Genomic DNA, 20,830 nt, shown 5'->3' with positions numbered 1-20,830 from the left:
ACTTTTCATAATGGTAGTACTAAACTAGCTCGGGATTTAACGGAGTAGCCCTCACCTTAGCAATGAAGAGAAGTGGTATATATGAACTCCAGCTGCTCAAATGGACTCCAAATTTGAAATTAGATCGAAATTTCGAGTCAGAACGCCTTTCGAACGGTTTAAAACGGGTATTTACGGAAAAGTCAACCCGCTGGTCAAAGATCAATTATTTAATTAATTAATTAATTAATTAATAAATTAATTAATCCGGTTTATCCTAACCGATTTCCAATTGATTTTAACCGACCGGTTTAACCTAACCGAATTGAAATCAATTTAAACCGGCTAACCGATCGGTTAACCGAGTCAACCGAGTTGACTCACTGAGTTGACTCGGCCGAGTTGACCGAGTCGCCGGTGAGTCACCGGTGTCGGTCACCGGCGGCGACGGCGGAGCTGCGGCGGCTTACCGGGGAGTTGGCCGGCGGCGACGGCGGAGCTGCGGCGGCGGACGGTGGTCCGGCGGCGGAGCTGCGGTGGCGACGATTTCCGGCGGCGGCGCGTGCGTTTCACGCGCGCGCGAAGGGCGGTTTTCTGGAGGCGCGTACGGCTTCGTCCGGGCTCCGATCGTGACGCGGTTGGTGTCTACGGCTTCGTCTCGACGAGAGGAACATGATGATGGGCTTGGATGCACGAGATTCGCAACGGTTAAGAAGTTATGGTCGATTTACTAAAACGGCCGAAACTAAACTCAAAAATATGGCGGTTTCCGGTTACCTTTGGTTGCGGATGATGGTGGTGGCGAGCTCAACGTGATCACGGCACACGGTTGCTCCGGCGACGAGCTCAGGTGAGCTTTCTCTCTCTTTCTCTCTCTCTTTCTCTCTCTCTCTTTCTCTCTCTCTCTCTCTCTCTTTAAAGAAGTTGGAGATGGTGGAGATAATGGAGATGGTGGAGATGGTGGAGATGGTGGGGATAGTGGAGATGGTGGGTCATTACAGTATTATGGCCAGCTTTTGGTGGAGTAATGTGGAGTATAAAAGAAGAATTCATTGGATGAGCTGGGAGAAACTGTGCATGTCGAAAGAGGATGGTGGGATGGGTTTTCGTGATCTGGAATGTTTCAATGAAGCTTTACTGGCTAGACAAACTTGGAGAATCATTCAATATGAAGATAGTCTCTTTTCGAAGGTTCTAAAAGGAAAGTACTTTGAGAATGATTCGTTGGTTTATGCACAGTTGGGAAGCAAACCCTCCTACGCTTGGAGAAGTATCATGTATGGCAGGGACTTGCTGAAAAAAGGATTGAAGCATCTGGTGGGAAATGGAAGAAGCATCAAAGTATGGTCTGAAGCCTGGCTAGAAGACGAAGATGGTACTTGGGGGCCCCTTTGAGGAAACAAAGATGTTTTGATGCTAACCTTCAAGTATCGGACTTGATTGATTATCACAGAAGAAGGTGAGATCGACAGAAATTAGAGGAGCTTTTTGTCCCTGCTGATGTCAACAGGCTCTTAATGAAGCAACCAGTAGTTTCGGATAATGACTCTTGGATTTGGAGATTCAATAAAAGTGGCTCCTACTCGGTGAGATCAGGTTATGAGTTGGCTTTTTCCATTCATCATAGTGAACTCATCAGAATTCAAACGATGGCCCATCCCTTAATCAGCTAAAAGAAAAGGTATGGAGTTTAAAGGCGCCATCAAAAATCAAGGTTTTTATCTGGAAGGCCCTCTCTGGTTCTTTGTCGGTTTTTGATAACCACAAAAGTCGTGGAATGAAATGTGACTTAGTGTGCCAAACCTGCGGGAATGATGGGGAGTCGATCAATCATGTTTTATTCTCATGCCCATTAGCAAGACAGGTATGGGCACTATCAGGCTTTCCAACACCGAGAGGAGGATTTAGTGAAGAGTCTGTGTATCAGAATGTGGGTTATCTCATCTATTATTTGGAACACAACAGAGAACAGAAAGAGATAACAAAAAGGTTCCCTTGGACGCTTTGGTATCTATGGAAAAATAGAAATTTGCTGCTGTTTGATGGATTTCTCTTCGATTGAGATCAAATGTGTAAAAAGGTTTGTGAAGAAACCAATCTTTGGTTTCTAGCGCAAAGTTTGGAGTTGGGGAATGTCAATGGGACCTGTACACAGATAGAACGACATGAAGACTTTTGGAACCCTGGGGATGGAGAGGAGCTAAAATGTAATATTGGTATGAGATGGGTAAAGGAAGCAAGAATTGCAGGGGCTGCATGGGTTCTCAGAAATGGAAGTGGTGAAGTCCTGCTCCATAGTCGACGTTCTTTTGGAGCAGTGGGATCAAAGGATGTGGCATACTTCTTGTCCTTAGCTTGGGCTATCGAAAGTATGATCTCACACAAATGTCTGAAGATTTACTTCGTCTTTGAAGGAGGAAACTTGGTAAACGCTATCAACAGGCCAAATGCTTGGCCCTCTTTCAAGTTTGAAGTAAAGGAGATCAGACGATTACTTGATGATTTTTTGACATGGCGGTTAGATTATGTGTCCTTTGAAGCCAATCGAGGACCCCGTCTTATCGCTGATAGTGCCGTAACTAGTAATAGATATCAGTCTTATGTTGCAAGGGGATGTCCTAGATGGTGGTTTCACGTTTTTGGTTGCAGACTAGATCCTTTCAGATAGGTTGGTCTGTTTATGTTGTTTTGGGTTGACTTTGTACATGTTCTTCTGGTTAATGGAAAGTTTCAGACGGCAACAAAAAAAAACTATCAAAAAACTATCATATCGATCGTACAGAAAAGATCCCTACTCCAAAAACATAAATGGAAAAAAAGAAAAATTTTGTATTTGATTAAGAGAAATTACTTAAAATAACTTTAATTAATCATAAAATGACTAGATTAACTCATATAATTTTGAAATTACTAAACTAACTCTTGAAATATACAAACTTACGGTTTTGCTATCAGTAAAATAAAGCCTAATTAGAAAAAGAAATACATTTTAATATTATGAAAGGAAAAAAAAAAAAAAAAACTTTGTCGGGTTTCTTCACCAAACGCTCTCTTCGTCGTCTCCGTCACCTCCATCTCCGACGGTCCCTTTTTCCTCACAACCGCCTTTGTCTCCGTCACCTCTACTGTAATTCGACTTTGTCTCCGGCATCCTCCACGATAATTCACCTTCGTCTCTTTCCTACTCGACAAACTCGAAATCGATTTCACCACAGTCACATCCGGCTTCAATTGCAAGTTACTCTAATCTGTGAGTCTTTAATCTATGCTATTAGAGTTGTTATTATCATAGATTAATTAATTGCACGTTGAAATTTTGGAACCCTAATTTCCAATTTCATCTAACCTTCGACTTTCAAATCTGTTAAATTCAAAAAATGTGAGATTTGTGAAGGGTTGTATTTAATAATTGCCATTTACTCATTGTCAAGGTTTAATTTAGCAAAGAGAGCAACAACCTCTGCAAACTCAACTCTTACAAGCACTGTGGTAACGACACAATTCTTTTTTTTTCCTCTAAATTCTTGTTAATTCGTTGGATAGAATGTTGTTTACGGACACAAGTTACTGCATTTAGGTAGTACACAGTCTAAAGTTTGGATGTTTTGTTTTGAATTTTGTTGGTTTACATGTGATTAACGGTTGGATCTTTTTGCTTTAATTTCGGGTTTGGCGAACAGGAAGACGGTGACCACCATTCAGGTAGCTGACAAGGAGAAAGGTGTGGTACTTGAAACCACCAAGACAAAGAAACAAAGCAAGCTTAAGCTCTATGTTAACAAGTCTGTCCTCAAGGAGTTCCCTATGATGGCCAAAGCTGTTGCCAACCAGGTATTAAACCTGATTTGAAGAAGACAACACTTGCTAGGCTCAGCGTGATCAGAAAAGGCCTTAGAGTCGCCAAGTCTGGTCCCAAGGAGAGGAAGCAGGCTTAAAGATTTGACCGTTTACTGAACATTTTACTTCTGAAAAACCTTTGTTTTGTGATTTCAAACAAATTTTTGTAGGTTATAAAGATCTTTCATGGACAGTTCAGTTTCTTGCTTAAAACACCTCCATTGTTTTGTGATTTCAAACAAATTTTTGTAGGTTATAAAAATCTTTCATGGACAGTTCAGTTTCTTGCTTAAAACACCTCCATTGTTTTGTTTTTTCTTTCTCAGAATGATATTAAAATGTAGTAAGCTGGTTGCTGTCCAGCTGCTCTTTGATCTTGATATTGTGAATAAAAAAAATCTGTTTTGCCTCAGGCTCCAAAGTAGACTCGCACTGCAAATACTGGTCAAATGTCATGCTGTTGACTTTTTATGGACATATGATATCACTAAATAAAGTAGGAAGTGATGCAATGTCTATATGTGTTATTAACCAAATATGAAATTGTAAGAACTAAATACGATAGGAACCAAGACACAATAGAAACACAAGCAGATTCTCTACATAAAAAAATAGATTTTACTAGTTGATTTTTTTTGTCAATATTTTACTTGATTCGTTCCATAAGTTAAAACATACAAGAGTTCCACTTTATTACATAGCCAGAGTTTTTCATTCTACCATTTTTAGCTAGTTTATCAGCTACATCATTGGCAATTCTTGGAATCTTTAAGAAATCAAAATGAGAACCTTTTATGAGGTTTAGGATGTCTCAACATAGGTCTAATGATGATTGTATTGAGCTCTCAGTTCACTTTCCCCCTGGTTTCTTTTGGATAGTTGCTCATGAAGTGTTGCGGAGTCTCCACATAAATACACCAGATTTGAAATTAATATAAACCAGGTTTAATCAAACATTATTTTGAATCTGGTTTACATAAACCCAGATTTCCGTTGATAAATCTGTCACAACATAAATTAAAAAATTTGCCACCACATAAACAAAAAGTCTACCAACAATTTTAAGTCGGATATATAACTCTCACTACAAGAAAACATATTTTTTACTAGGGCAGTATTCGTTGTAAATTCGTTGTAAACGGGGTGTTATGACGAATTAACCTCGAAAGACATTTCGTTGTTAAACGTCAGTCGTAACGGAGATTTCGTCGTAAAAGACTCATTACGTTTACGACAAAATATATTCCTCGTAAAGCGCAGGGAAAGAATTCGTCGTAAACGACACGTAAGATTTCGTGGTAAAGCCCACGTAATGATTTCGATGTAAAGCACACGTAAATACTTTCGTTGTAAATCACTCGTAAACATTTCGATGTAAAACCCTCGTAAATCTTTCGATGTTAATCACTCGTAAACATTCGATGTAAACTCCATGTAATGTTTACGAGGAGTTTACATCGATTCTTATTATATTATTATTAATTAGTATATAATAAATTTTAATTTATATTTAATATTCAGAATTTAAAATAATTTAAAATTTAAAAAGAAATATGAAATTGAAAAACATATTTTAAAAAGGCATTTAAAAGTCATACAATAATATTTAAATTCATAATAAAAACAGAAATTTAAAAAAAACTACATATCCTCGAAGTAGTTGGTGGGGTTGCTCGGCTGTTGACGGGTTGGATCGGACTCTTGGAGATCTCGTACTGGCAACCCAAGAGCGGCTCGTCTCTCACTCAACATTCTCTGCATAACCGGGTTTCCCACGGCCATCACGTCTAGCAAATCCTCAAGAGAGTCTAAACGAACCTGCTGGCTATCCATTCGAGCCTTCATCTGAGCAGTCTCTTCATCCCGTCTCGAAGTGTATGACGAAGTTGCCCTTGCAACTTCGTTAACAGAGCCTATACCGACTATTCGTCCCTCTTTTTTAGGAGCCACCTATAAAATCAAAACATATATTAATATAGTTAATTATGTTAAAATATTTAAAATAATGTAAACAAAATTTTTAAGTTGTACCTCTTCGAAGATTCTGTCGGCCTCTTCAGGGCCAATGTGACTGGTAATCCATCGGGAGACTCCTGAGTTAGTTGCGTCTCCCGTTCTTCAATCCGACCAGCCACTGCTTGGAAGAGTTTCTCAGATGCAGAATCCACAAAAACTTCGTCGGATGTGGCGTGAGTCATCTTGAATAGGTCAGACAGAGATGGTAAGACTCCCGTCTTCTCGAACTACAAAAAAAAAATTAAATTAAATATTAAAAATTATATTAATTGAATAATTTAAAATATATATTTTAAAAAAAAACTTACAGCTTCTAGACGGACTCCTGCATGAGGTTTTTGTCCGGTTCTGTGAAGCATGGGAAAATGACCATCTTTTTCCTTCGTCCTTCGAGAAGCCGAGCACGAATTGGCCTTTTTGATTGAAGAGGGGTGCTCCCAATAGGCGATGAGGCCATCCCTCACATCCGTCGTGAGCTCAGTAGGCTTTCCCTCATACCCGTAGATCTCCCACTTGTCCTTCCAATCGGAGACTGTGTTGCAGAGGCGGATCTTTGCCTTTGCAAAGAATTCCGCCTTCACCCTCTCGGTGATTCCCAAAGATCAATGCCACTTTTGCTGAAACACAAAAATTTTGAAAAAATTACAATTAATAATAAATATTAAAAAAATATATATATATATATATATTTAAAAGTGAAAATTTAATTAAATTTAAAAATCTTACCGCAAAACATTTAAACCACGTGATCTTAACGTGATTTGGTGTCTTGCTCCAGTTCGGATATGCCCCGTCGTAGTAACCTTTAATCGTCGCCGAAACGCTCTGGCTAACACGGTTGTTAGCCCCAAACCTGAAAAAAAAAAAAAAAATTAACCGTTAGAAAATAAAAATAATTTAAATTTTAATGTAATAAAAATTAATTACTTACTAATAAGTTTCTCGGGGTCTATCGGGGTCTAGAACATCCAAACCCTCCCGTCCAGGCTGGGCAAGCAAATCCTCCACCGTATATCTCGCGAATGGAGCATATGAAGGCACACGCAAATCCGGATGAACTGCACCTTCTAGGACAGGCTGAGGTGCAGCCGCTGGAGGAGGAGGTGGAGGCATCTGCGGTGGAAGAGGAGGACTCGAAAAAACTCTCTGAGAAGTCTGAGAGTCTGGAACTGCATCGGAAGACGATGGACCGGAAGAAGATGTACCGGAACCATCGTCAAACAACTGGGCATAAGTAGGTGCTGCTGGTTTCCTTCTAGGAGCCGTCTAAAAAAAATTAAAATAAATATAATCAATTATGACGACATAATTAAAAAATTATTCCGTTACCTAACTAATCTCCTAAACTATAGTATTCCGTCATCTAACAAATCACCTAAACTAATTACCTAACTAATCACCTAAACTAATTATCTAACTAATTAATCACCTAAACTAACTTTTAAAAAAATAGAAGACGAAAGGGAGTGTACCTTAGAGGAAGAGCAGAGGAGTTTGGGAGGAATGAACGAGGCAACCTCGTTCTCGGCGACTTAATATTACGACGAAGTTACCAGGCCCGCGTTTTTCCATTTACGACGAAGTTGCCAGACCCGCGTTTTTTGGTTTATGACGAAATTACGTCGAAACGTCAGTTTACGATGAAGTTACCAGGCCCGCGTTTTTCCATTTACGACGAAGTTACCAGGCCCGCGTTTTTCCATTTACGACGAAATTTACAACGAATACTGATTTGCCAATTGTGAGAGACACCATACCCATCAGACATATTTCCAGGAACATGCCAATTACCTCCAACCTTCACTGTTTCCTGAGCTCCGTAATAATCAATGTCTGCTTCGATCTGCTGGCCGGTGAGATATGGAGGAGGACTGTCTCTGACAATTTTTTTGTGCCGAAACAATGTCTTATTTCTTCTGTACGGATGGGCAAGTGGAAGAAAGCGACGATGACAATCAAACCAACAACTCTTCCTACCATTCTTCAGTTGAAAAGAATCCGTCGATCCAAGACAATATGGACAAGATAGTCTTCCATGTGTTGTCCAGCCAGACAACATCCCATAAGCAGGGAAATCACTTATCGTCCACAGCAGAACTGCTCGCATCATAAAATTGTTTTTCAAAGAACAATCGTACGTCCTCACCCCTTCTGACCACAATTGTTTTAGCTCTTCTATCAACGGTTGAAGAAAAACATCAAGAGACCGTTTTGGATGCTTCGGTCCAGGGATTAATATGGTCAAAAATAGAAATTCTTGTTCCATGCACATATCCGGCGGTAAATTGTACGGCGTAAGAATGACTGGCCACAAAGAATATTGTCTACCAGACATTCCAAATAGACTAAATCCATCGGTGCATAACCCAAGATAGACATTCCGAATATTTGTAGCAAAATCTGCGTGTACCTTGTTGAAATGTTTCCACGCTCTTGCGTCTGATGGATGTGCAACCTCACCATCTCTCTGGACATGTTCCGCATGCCACCTCATCGATGCAGCAGTCCTCTCAGATTGATATAATCTTTTTAATTTGTCTGTAATTGGTAGGTACCACATTCATTGGTACGGTACCCTATTCCTCCCACGGCCTTGCGGTTTGAATCGTGGTTTTTTGCAGAATCGACACTCTTCTAACTTGTCATCTTCTTTCCAGTAGATCATGCAGTTGTCGATGCAAACATCAATCATCTCCAAAGGCAACCCAAGACTATAAACCAATTTCTGAATCTCATAATAAGATTCAGCAGACACGTTGTCTTCTGGCAAATACTCTTTAAACAACTCCGCTCATGCAACCATGCAATTCTCAGGTAAATTATGATCCGTTTTAATATTTATCATCCTAGCTGCTAGAGACAATTTAGAGAGACCTTCTCTACAACCAGTGTAGATTGGTTGATTTGCAGCATCTAGCATTTCATAAAACCTTTTTGCATCCAAATTAGGTTTTTCTACATTTCCAGTTCTATCAGCTATTGTTGTAGTTGTTTTTAAAAATGCATCACTAATCATATCTTGAACCCTATCATGATCTACCATCTGCTCCTGATCTTGATGATAATTATATTCATTATGCAAATGATTCGGTTCTTCACTATGATGAGCATCCTCAAAATTATTATTACTACTACTAGCTTCATTTCCCCCATAACCCTCTTCATGTTGATACCAAATGTAGTATTGTGGTGTAAATCCTTTGTTTACTAAATGCTTCCATACAGTTTCATTACGTGTAAATTTTGAATTCTTGCATTTCCGACAGATGCAGAACATCTTACCGCTTTCCTGCGTGATCGGTGTACAGCCCGCCTGGTGCATGAATGTCTCTAGCCCGCTCAGAAATGTGTTCGTCACCCTCCCGTCGGAATCTTTGTGCAAATACATCCAACTCCGTAACTCGTAAATACTACCGCCACCGGCCATTTTTTTCTTAGAGTTTTTTTTGAAATCTTTTTTTCTGATTTTTTCGGATTTTTTTTTCCGTTTGTGTTTTGTGAGGAAGAGAGTTGTGGGAAATAACATATATATAGAGAAATTTTTGAATTGGGTAGTTGAAATATAACAACGATTTTGCAAGGAATGTTTTACATGGATTTTACATGGTTTTAACATAATATTTACAACGACTTTACGACGAAATTAGGTAAGTTAAAGCACATTGAATACATGTTTTCACCTAAATATAACGGTAACATGTTTCGTTGTAATGTCGATGTAACGATTACGACGTATTTCTCATTCCACGTACTTTCGTCGTAAACTTACATGGATTTTACGTAAATTTACATGGCGTTTACGACGAAAGTTGGTCTCCTCGTAACTGCGTTGTAAACACCATGTAAATTTACGACGAAATATTTTCGTCGTAAATCTTCGTTGTTTTGGAAACGTTTTCTTGTAGTGTCTGCCATAAAAAAATAAATCGAACATAAGAAAATATGTCGGTACATAAAAAAATAAGTTGACCACAAACATCTACCACTTATAACAAATCTGCTACCTCATTCGACAGACATATTCTTAAAATTCTGTTTTCTGTTCAAATCGGACAATTAACTCTGCCGTGAAAATAAATTTGACATTTCTAAGAAAGTTTGACACCACCTTAATGGTAGATTTTTTTTTTCTATACAGATTTTATAAACAAACTTATTATTCGACATATTTATTTTTTTGAAAATAAATCTGCCGTCGATCAAATATTAAAGGCACTTTGGTAATAATTTTTTTTTGTTATAACTAAGGACAAGGGTAATTTCGACCAGAAAAATATTCTAATAATTTTCAAAATATATGAGTTATTCTAGTAATAACACAATTAATTTATGTCAAAACTTCCCCTTGATTAATTATCGGAATCTTTAACATTTTCCAAAAAAAAATGTTTTTAATTTTGCTAGATTTTTTCCTCCAGACAAGAGAACTCAACCATACAATATTTTCAGTGGAATCCCATTTCTCTCAAAACAAAAATTATGAACTAAGGTCTTTGTTTTTGTGGTCACTAAAGTGTATTGTGGGGTTTGCCAAAGGGCAAGTAAAATAAAAAACGCTAATACAATCCAAATACACAAACACCAGACATTAACATATTATTCTGAAGTTCCGTACAGGTTTTTCTTATCAACAAAAAATATAAACCATCCTAAGAAATAGTTGTAGATCATCCAAAGATACAGCAAAACAAGCAAACTATAACCACAAGAAGAAAGAAAATGAGAAAAGGAAGAGATAACACTAAGAATACTGCGCCGAAAACTTTGTGTATATCCATATATAAAAATGAAAAAAAATTAAATCATTTTGTGTTTAAGATATTTGTAGTCTATATGCAGATTGAAGTTTCTGTTTACTGGACCAAAGAATCGTCTGACAATTTTTGAATAATCTCCAACAGAAATAAATAAATAAATAAAATTGAAACTATGGTCTAGCAACACAATGCCTCGTATATATTCTATATATTCCTATGGCGGCAATTTTGTAATTATTTATGTATGTAATTGCTAAATCCACACAAATCTAAATAAGGAAAAAGAAAGGTCAGGAATGAAGTGTCTCTCTACCTCGACTAGCTATATATAGCCCCTCAATATTCTTCAAGCTAAGTCACTAACAAGAACCAACACATACAACTCTTAACTAGCTATATATGCATAATCATTCCCTTGAATTACTTTTGAGTAATGCAAATTACACCATTTTCAGTTTTCTTTTCCTCTGATGAATCGGCACTAATGATCACAATAACTAGTGCAGTAGTAGCGTTGCTAGTGGTGTTTCTTCAATGGCGGTTGCACCGGAAAAAGCAGAGACGGAAGCTACCGCCCGGTTCCATGGGTTGGCCTTACATCGGAGAGACACTCCGCCTCTACACAGAGAACCCTAATTCCTTCTTCGCCACCCGCCAAAACAAGTATTTTATTTTTGCTCTTACATGAATTATGGATATATTAAGTTAAGATGTACTGGACATTTATTTTTTTTCAAATTCTTTGGTTAATAAATCCGTTCTAGTCCTAATTAATCCGAGTAAATTATAGACCGCAAAAACATGATTTTTTGTCACCTGCAAAAAAAAAAGCAATCTACATATATTATATGTCAAATCTTGAATTAAAAGAGTATCCGCAGATACGGAGAGATATTCAAGACGCACATATTGGGATGTCCATGTGTAATGATAAGCAGTCCAGAGGCAGCTCGAATGGTGTTAATAAGCAAAGCACATATGTTCAAGCCAACTTATCCTGCTAGCAAAGAGCGTATAATTGGACCAGAGGCTCTTTTCTTCCACCAAGGTCCTTACCATTCCACACTCAAGCGCCTTGTTCAGTCGTCCTTCATGCCTTCTGCTCTTAGACCAACCGTCTCTCACATCGAACTCCTCGTCCTTAAAATCCTCGCTTCTTGGACATCCCAAAAGTCCATCAACACCCTTCAACACATGAAACGTGTATGTTTCTTTGCTCTATTTTGGGTTATATGCGTGTATGGTCTTTGAGGCATGCCAAAAGATATATTGACAAAAGATTTCCAGTTTAACTTTTGCGGGGCTCACTTTATCAAGAAAAGTAATTAAAGTAACAAAAAACTCTATGGTTAAGTAAAACGATAAGAGATTTGAAAATTCTTTTGGGTCCACTTTATAGGAATATATATATATATAAAATATGTTGACGTGTTGGAGAAAGAAAACAAAATTTAAGTCCGGGACTAAGAACATGTTTAATAGGGATTCTTAAGATTGAGTTCTTTAAGAATCGGTTCTTAGCTTTTTTATTAAAAGTTAAGAGACGGGTTCTTATATTCCGTTAGTAACCCCACCATAAGAACTTCCATTAAACATGCTCTAACTTTATATAGGAACTTATCTTTTTACTCTATAACAACGTAGTTCAAAATTAACGTTGTAATTCTGGAATCCGCCTAGAATATAATTTTCAGGAATGGGCTCTGATTTTGTGTGGGATCTTTACGAAAAACAAAAATTGATTTGAGAGGGAACTGGATTTGTGGGTGTAGTATGCATTCGATGTGGCGATCATGTCAGCGTTTGGGGACAAAGAGGAGCCCACTGAAATTGAAGCAATTAAGCTTCTCTATCAACGTCTCGAAATGGGTTACAACTCCATGCCTCTCAACCTACCTGGCACACTTTTTCGTAAATCCATGAAGGTATGTATGTGATAATTGCTGAACTAATATGTATATCTAGTTCTTTAGGAAATTGTACGTACAACGTGACAAGTCTGTAGAATTGTAAAATACCACAGAACTGGAAAACAAAAAAAAAAAGTTGTGCAGTTTAATTTTTGGGGACCACCGGTACGTGTGCGATATTATTTGACTCTTTTTTTGCCCCAAAGCATACTATTTGACTTTTTTGTTAGATTCTTTTTCGCAAAATCGTGAAGCCAAAGTCATCTTCAAGTGTAGATGTTTGATGATGCTTCTCAAAATACGCCATTCATGTTATAATATTTTCTTATAGAGATAATTGATTTGTGTGACTAAAATATGAAGGCAAGGAGGGAATTAAGCGATGAATTAAGGAGATTGATAGAAAAGAGAAGAGAAAGTAGGAGAGAAGGAGGAGGTCTATTGGGAGTACTTCTTGGCGCTAAGGATCAGAAACGCAACGGTTTAAGCGATTCACAGATCGCTGACAACATCATCGGCGTTATCTTCGCCGCCACCGACACCACCGCTTCCGTCTTAACTTGGCTTCTCAAGTACTTACACGACCACCCTAATGTCCTCCAAGAAGTCTCCGTAAGCAACCTTATATACTTTTTATTCTTTAACTTTGTTATTTGCATGTTAACTGGAGATATTATAGAAATCTACTGAACTAAAAAATGCATATTTTTTTAATCAGTCAGACCATCTTTTTTTATATTATATGTTGTTGATCATACTATATTATTTTATCACAGTTTATTTAGTTCTACAGATGTATTCAATTTTTTATTAGCGAGAACAAGTCTGCATCCGGGAGAAAATAAGGGAAGAAAACCGAGGAATATCTTGGGAGGATACGAGAAAAATGCCACTGACCACAAGGGTATATTCTATTTTTGATATATTAATCATAGCTAATGATGCCAACATATTTGACCATATATGATCAATTAATGTATATACACGTATTTGATAGGTGATTCAAGAGACACTAAGAGCAGCAAGTGTATTGTCCTTTACGTTTAGAGAAGCTGTACAAGACGTCGAGTTTGAAGGCTACTTGATCCCAAAAGGTTGGAAGGTTCTTCCTCTTTTCCGACGCATACATCACTCTTCCAACTTTTTCCCGGAACCCGAAAAATTCGAGCCCTCAAGATTCGAGGTATACATTCCTATAAGTCACATCAAAACAAATGATAAGACTTATATCCATATAAATAGTGGATAGTTAAACGTAATCATATGTTAATGTCTATGCTTCAGTTTATTACCAACAATTTATTCTGGAAAGATATAAATTGCATGAAGAGTAAAAAACAATGATTGAACTCGGTGTCAAATCTAGGGTTTAGTCACTTAGAGCAAGAGCATCAGTGAACCGCCCTTTGGGGTTCATCTTCTTAATTTTTTATTATTAAATTTTTTTTTTCTTTTTTTGATTTGAAAAAAAAAAAAAAATTGACCAATCGCGGGCCGTCACGTGTCGTGGGGTCCGCGCTACAGTGATGAACTTTAGGAGAGAGGGTATCACGCAGAAGAGGCGAGACGAACCGAGTTCATCGCTTTTGCTTTTTTTAATATTTTTTTTTCTCGTAAAACGTGTGATCCTCTCCTTTAAACCTCTAATGCGCATGGCCTAAGTGGGGGCTTTGATGGACTTGCATTGCATGTAGATGATATCTTGTAATGCCGACAGGTGGCGCCAAAACCTTACACGTTCATGCCTTTTGGGAGTGGATCACACTCATGTCCAGGAAGCGAGCTGGCTAAACTTGAGATGCTAGTCCTCCTTCACCACCTTACCACCTCCTTCAGGTATTTATATTGTTTTCCTATAAATTTCGAATATTGATGACGAGGTCAGAATTGCCTTTGTCTCAATGTCTATTCAATTGATAGAAGAAGTTTTTTTTTTTTTTGATCAACTAATTGATAGAAGAAGTTATAACCATTTTTGTTGCATATTTCTATCTATATATACTACATGACTCGAGATCTAATTTAAGACGTCATAACTTCATGATGTCATATGTGCAGTAAAAGAATTATTTTTATTTATTGAAGATGTTTAGTTGAACTTGTGATGATAAAAGGGTCATTGGGACTAAAGGCGAGGAAAACAAAAAAAAAACTTGTGATGATAGAGTTTGAAAGAGATTGCCAGCTGTAAATGGGATCTAGCTAATATAAAAGAATCAATCTTGGATTTTGTTTTTATTCTTGAGAACATATGACTTATGAGTCCTGTTCGAAAACGCGGCCGCCTAGCTGCCTAGGCGACCGCCTGGGCGCTAGGCGTCGAAGGCCCGCTTCGATTTTAACCAAATCGTTGAAATTAATCGAAAACACAATTAATCGTTTAGAAAACCGATTAATCGGATATAAACCGATTTACTCAATTGAATTTTGGACTTTGGTGTCAAATTATTGGGTCATGGAAGAAGTCCGGTTGTCTGGAAAGAGTGGAAACTTTCTCCTTGTATTTATAGAAGACTCAAGACTCCCCTTAGAGTAAAATTAGTCGATGTGGGACAAGTGCAGTTGGTTTCTAAATTTTTTTTTTCGTCTCGCGCAATTAAAAACAACAGAAAAATTGAAACTCAGAAGAATCGAACCCTGGACATCTTACCGCTAGACATGACTCCCGTACCACTGGCCTACGTTGTTCATTTGTCTAATATTTACATGTACTAATATATATATACATATACTTATAATTAAAAAATAATAAAAACTAATCCCCGCGTATACCCCGATTAATCTCCGATTTTTCGGTAACTCGCTAGGTCCGGGGTTACCGCCCGACTAGTGCCTGGCGTAGTTTCGAAAAGGGCTTATGAGTAGATATTTTTGATAAACAATAATTAGTGGTGGCCCAAATAACTTTCAAAACATGTGAATCGGCGATCTGGCAAATTAGTACTTACGCTATATATGTCCAACATAAAAGATGTGAATAGTAAAATATCAATTTTATACTACTACTATTATTCAAAAAAATACTGATGATTGATGAAGTTTGGGTTATACTTTGCAGATGGAAAGTGGTAGGAGGTGAGGAAGGTATACAATATGGTCCTTTCCCTGTGCCCAAGAAGGGTTTACCAATAAGAGTGACTCCAATTTGAGCCAAAGGCATAATTGGAGTTTTTTTATTAATCTAATATAGTTGCTCTACCGGTATATATATATTTTTACCTTTAAATATCTCTCATTTTAAATTTGGCCTCCAATTTGGCCCCTTTTCTTTTGTATATGAATTATTCCCAATAGCGTATATTCGTATGTAAAGTTGCAGTTCAATTAAATTTTATTTTGATAATGAAATATCATTTTGAACTTTATCTGCTGCATGTTATACATTTCCAAACTAGCTTATTGCTATCATGTTGTGACAGTTGCGTTGAAATATTTGTTATTTATGTTTGGATCCAAAGCAAACTCCAAGTTATAGCAATGCTAATCCAAGTCTGGATCAGGATATATCCAAAGACTTCGATATCTTAATAGAAGCATGGACGGTTCTTAAATTTTCTAAAACAATTACGAATACAAAATTAATAATTAATATCTAATTTAGAAAAAAATGATATATACATATTAATTATTTAATTTTGGAGATTAAGATGAATATTTTGTCCCTCCGAAATCGATTATGACCCGAGATTATAACTCTCTCGGATCCTGATTATTTTATCTAAACTTGTCTGGAACTGAAATTTTTTTTCCTTCGCTTATGTTACATTTTCTACGATACAGTATTATTATTTTAAAATTTTAAGATTCTGTTCAGACATAACGACCAGAGAGGTACACGCAATTTTTTTTTGTATGGGAGCAAAGCGTACGTATTCTATTTTCTTAGTTGTAAAGTTTTTATTAGTAGTATAAACTATTAATGAAATATTTTTTTCAAAAAACTATTAATGAAATAACTTATACAGCCATATTGAATCACTAAACGTATCTTATTTGTATAAATGTATATGTACTTTAATATAATCAGATCAGATACTTTCTACAAAAATCAGATTAGATAATAATTTTCGCTAAATCAAGGTTTGAGCTGTTGAACGGAGACAAGACCTACAATGTTTTTAGTCTCGTGAAAAAACGAATAGCCACATGTGACGTGTCAACAGTTGGGTACGTGCATGCGACACACCTTGTAACTACGCTTACGTGGAACTCTTGATTTCCATAAACAGAAAAGATTGAAAAGAATCTGATTCATTGTCCCCGATTTGTCTCTGTCTATGTCAGAGATTTGTTCAGAGTAAAATGATTTTACATTGGTCCAAACTAAAGAGTCTCTAGGCTATTGCGAGGGTCTGGTATACAGATTTAACAAGCTCCAACCCTTTCTTATCTCTTTGGTCTCCCTCTCTGATTAAACCCCACCTCAAAGTTTTCACATGATTTGTTTTTGGAAGTGTCTCTCTCAATCTTTTTGTTTGTTATTCTTTTTTTTTTTTTAAACAAGAGGGGATCTGATGTGAGACGACTAAAACGTGTATTTAACAAGATATTCATTTGGATTAGATACGTAAATAGCCGACTCTTTCAGTTTTGACCTATATTTTCAATCTAATAATGGACTTAAAGGAGATGCTTATTTCAAAAACATACACTACATAATTCTTCCTACGAAAATGTGCCAAAAGAATATACACAGTCTATCGCCAATAAGGATTTTTTTTGACATAAAATGAATTAAATCCGAGTCTATTAAAATGGATGCGTAACCCAAAGATGAATTTTTTTTCCGGGTATTCAAATGTACCGTAAACAATAGATTTATTTTCGCGTGGCCACACGTGGAATTAATAATTGCTTACTAGAGAGAATCGATGTCTGGCCTAAACCAACAGAATAACTCTTCCTCTAGTAAAACCACCGGACCACCACGGTATGGTTGCCAATAAGAATATAAGATAAGATATATAAGACTCCGGTTCTCAGTCGTAGTTATCACTCCCTATTGATTTTTTGCTCCTCAGTTCATGTACAGTGTCTATAAGGGAGACATCAGATTACGTATGTATGTTTATAGTTATTTCATATAAATTGTCAATGATCACTTTTATTTGTTATAATGTATGCCATATAACTCTTCCACTAATGAAAATGTTGATGCATAACATATTCAAGATAAAATATTATATATTTTTCAAAAATGTATATTTTACAATTTTCACACGTATTAAGAAAATATATTAATTTTTAATTATAAATATATTATTTTGTGATTAATTGATTCCCACAGATTTTAACCATATAAGTTCAATAAACACAATTAATTTCTTTGAAATTTATAATTTATCATTATTAACCAATAAAAATACATTTAAAAAACATGGATTATTTTAAAACCGATGAATATGATTTATTTGTTTTTAATTATCATATTTAATATGTAATTATTGTGGTTGTTTATATTTATTTTAGGTTAAGATAATTATTTTTTAAATAAGTTATCTAATTTTTAAGTCTATCTCTTATTATTTGGTGTTATCTAGTTGTAGAAATTTTGGCTATATAATTTTTTTATAATTTTTTATTATTACGTAGTTTTTGACTAATTATTAAAGTAAATTCTAAATGATTTTATAGCACGGAAAATAATATATCTAAATCTTACATATTTTGATAAAATAGGGAGAAGAGTATTTTCAGACCTAAAAGCTTATGTTTCATCAAATGCAAGTACAGTATTTTTCCGGTGATGGTTAGTAATCCTTTTTAGTGAATGATTAAAATATTGAAAACAAAATAAACATGTATAAACATGTATAAAATAATCAATCTCCAACAATTCTTTTGAAAGTACAAACCCTTGTTTAATCATGCCATCTATCCGGTAGGGGAAAGTGTTGTTTTACTTAAACTTAGGCAAATGAAAGAAGAACAAAAAAACGTTAGCTTGGAAGAATGCAAAGTTAACTGTTGCGTAGCCAAGAGATGTAGTCTGATTGTAACTGAGGGGGTGAATTAAACCTCCAGGTGACCATGTACATACACGTATGTATGCTTACTTGGTAGTGGATAAAGTCTATCCGAAATAATTTTGACACCAAATTGCGCTAATAAGGATAACGCGTACTCTTGTCCCTGACCTAGAGCGAATCAGAAAATCAGAAATTACGCGAAGATTAATCAGAGATTTTTTGTTTGTTTTATTGACAAACATATTATATATTTTTCAAAAATGTATATTTTACAATTTTCACACGTATTAAGAAAATATATTAATTTTTAATTATAAATATATTATTTTGTGATTAATTGATTCCCACTAATTTTAACCATATAAGTTCAATAAACACAATTAATTTCTTTGAAATTTATAATTTATCATTATTAACCAATAAAAATACATTTAAAAAAAACATGGATTATTTTAAAACCGATGAATATGATTTATTTGCTTTTAATTATCATATTTAATATGTAATTATTGTGGTTGTTTATATTTATTTTAGGTTAAGATAATTATTTTTTAAATAAGTTATCTAATTTTTAAGTCTATCTCTTATTATTTGGTGTTATCTAGTTGTAGAAATTTTGGCTATATAAATTTTTTATAATTTTTTATTATTACGTAGTTTTTGACTAATTATTAAAGTAAATTCTAAATGATTTTATAGCACGGAAAATAATATATCTAAATCTTACATATTTTGATAAAATAGGGAGAAGAGTATTTTCAGACCTAAAAGCTTATGTTTCATCAAATGCAAGTACAGTATTTTTCCGGTGATGGTTAGTAATCCTTTTTAGTGAATGATTAAAATATTGAAAACAAAATAAACATGTATAAACATGTATAAAATAATCAATCTCCAACAATTCTTTTGAAAGTACAAACCCTTGTTTAATCATGCCATCTATCCGGTAGGGGAAAGTGTTGTTTTACTTAAACTTAGGCAAATGAGAGAAGAACAAAAAAACGTTAGCTTGGAAGAATGCAAAGTTAACTGTTGCGTAGCCAAGAGATGTAGTCTGATTGTAACTGAGGGGGTGAATTAAACCTCCAGGTGACCATGTACATACACGTATGTATGCTTACTTGGTAGTGGATAAAGTCTATCCGAAATAATTTTGACACCAAATTGCGCTAATAAGGATAACGCGTACTCTTGTCCCTGATCTAGAGCGAATCAGAAAATCAGAAATTACGCGAAGATTAATCAGAGATTTTTTGTTTGTTTTATTGACAAACACATATATGTTAAACTTGTAACATGAACGTTGTCATTAAGTGGGCTGATGGTTTCAGTGGTGGATTGCACAAAAAAATCTTGGATTATGTTCAAAATTTGAAATACGGATCCTGTTATTATTTATATGTTAAATATTTTAATGGAATTTTCTTTTGCATCCTAAACTGTACCCTATTATTTTTGTAAAATTTACCATGCACGCTTTACAAGCACGTGGTGAGTTATTAATAGTGTGTAACCTTAATTTCATCAGGCTCTGCAGCTTCCAGTTTGAAGTAGAGAAAGACCTCGATTTATAAGAATGGTTCACAAAGTGTATCGCACACAAGATCTGTGGAACGACGTCCTAGAGACAGGGACAGATCTAGAAATATTTTTAATCGGGAGAACTATATTATAAACACCAAAAAAAATTTTTTGATGGGAACATTTTTACATTTTTCTTCACTATAACTAATGATATTTAATAAATTGAATTAAAACATTGAAGAAAAAAATTAAAAATTAATAGGGGGCACGTGACTCCATACCGCCGGAAACGTTGGGCTGAGATATAACTTCTTGAAAAAAAACCGATGGTGGCGCTATCCAAACAATACCAGATATTACATCACTTAGTTGTGCCTGTGTTTTCAAACTACGAAATAAATAATACGAAGAAAATCCAAAACAGAACAAGACGAAAAAGAGAAATACCATGTTTAGAGTTTCTTTGTTAATTGTGTGAATAATGATCACAAACCCTTAAAACTCATACTAAAAGAATAGGAAATAAAGTGATCGGATGGCGCCGAATTTTTTTTTTTAACGCTGGATAATTATGCTATTACAACTATGAGAAATATTACAAACGATTCTACAGCCAACAATTCTACCTGCCGTATGAGGATTCACGCCTGACTGCATTACTTTAGCCGTCCTATGTGATCCATGCTCGACGGTACTCCTTGCGCCATGCTGCAGATCGGATGGCGCCGAGTTTAACTAGAGAAAATAAGTGCTCAATCAAAATGATTTTTTCAAAATAAAATTGACAAATTTTTTAATTTAATGAAATACCTTCTTTTATATTTGTATTTGTGAACCG

General features: G+C 35.7%; 1 protein-coding gene and 1 long non-coding RNA gene across 7 annotated transcripts; both read left to right on the top strand.

Annotated features, from left to right (window-relative positions):
- The first annotated feature begins 389 nt into the window (after positions 1-389).
- LOC106394637 lies at positions 390-4,111 on the top strand. Its single transcript, XR_001278938.3, has 3 exons — positions 390-3,229; positions 3,411-3,468; positions 3,660-4,111. It is a non-coding gene; the product is annotated as an uncharacterized LOC106394637 (long non-coding RNA).
- Positions 4,112-10,869: 6,758 nt separating this feature from the next.
- LOC106391221 (abscisic acid 8'-hydroxylase 2) lies at positions 10,870-15,864 on the top strand. 6 transcript variants are annotated; one of them, XM_013831829.3, is made up of 9 exons: positions 10,881-11,019; positions 11,096-11,252; positions 11,471-11,792; positions 12,362-12,514; positions 12,863-13,111; positions 13,314-13,403; positions 13,497-13,682; positions 14,217-14,335; positions 15,558-15,864. In XM_013831829.3, the coding sequence occupies exons 1-9, from the start codon at positions 10,989-10,991 to the stop codon at positions 15,646-15,648; spliced, it is 1,398 nt and encodes a 465-aa protein (XP_013687283.1). In that variant the 5' UTR covers positions 10,881-10,988; the 3' UTR covers positions 15,649-15,864. The 6 variants fall into 6 exon arrangements, 3 of the variants coding, with proteins under 3 accessions (XP_013687282.1, XP_048610334.1, XP_013687283.1); XM_013831828.3 differs by having other exon boundaries at positions 10,870-11,252; XM_048754377.1 differs by lacking the exon at positions 14,217-14,335 and having other exon boundaries at positions 10,871-11,252.
- The last annotated feature ends 4,966 nt before the right edge of the window (positions 15,865-20,830 follow it).

The sequence above is a fragment of the Brassica napus genome, chromosome C4 (assembly GCF_020379485.1).
Source record: "Brassica napus cultivar Da-Ae chromosome C4, Da-Ae, whole genome shotgun sequence".
NCBI lineage: Eukaryota > Viridiplantae > Streptophyta > Magnoliopsida > Brassicales > Brassicaceae > Brassica > Brassica napus.
This window is presented reverse-complemented; position numbering and strand designations above follow the sequence as displayed.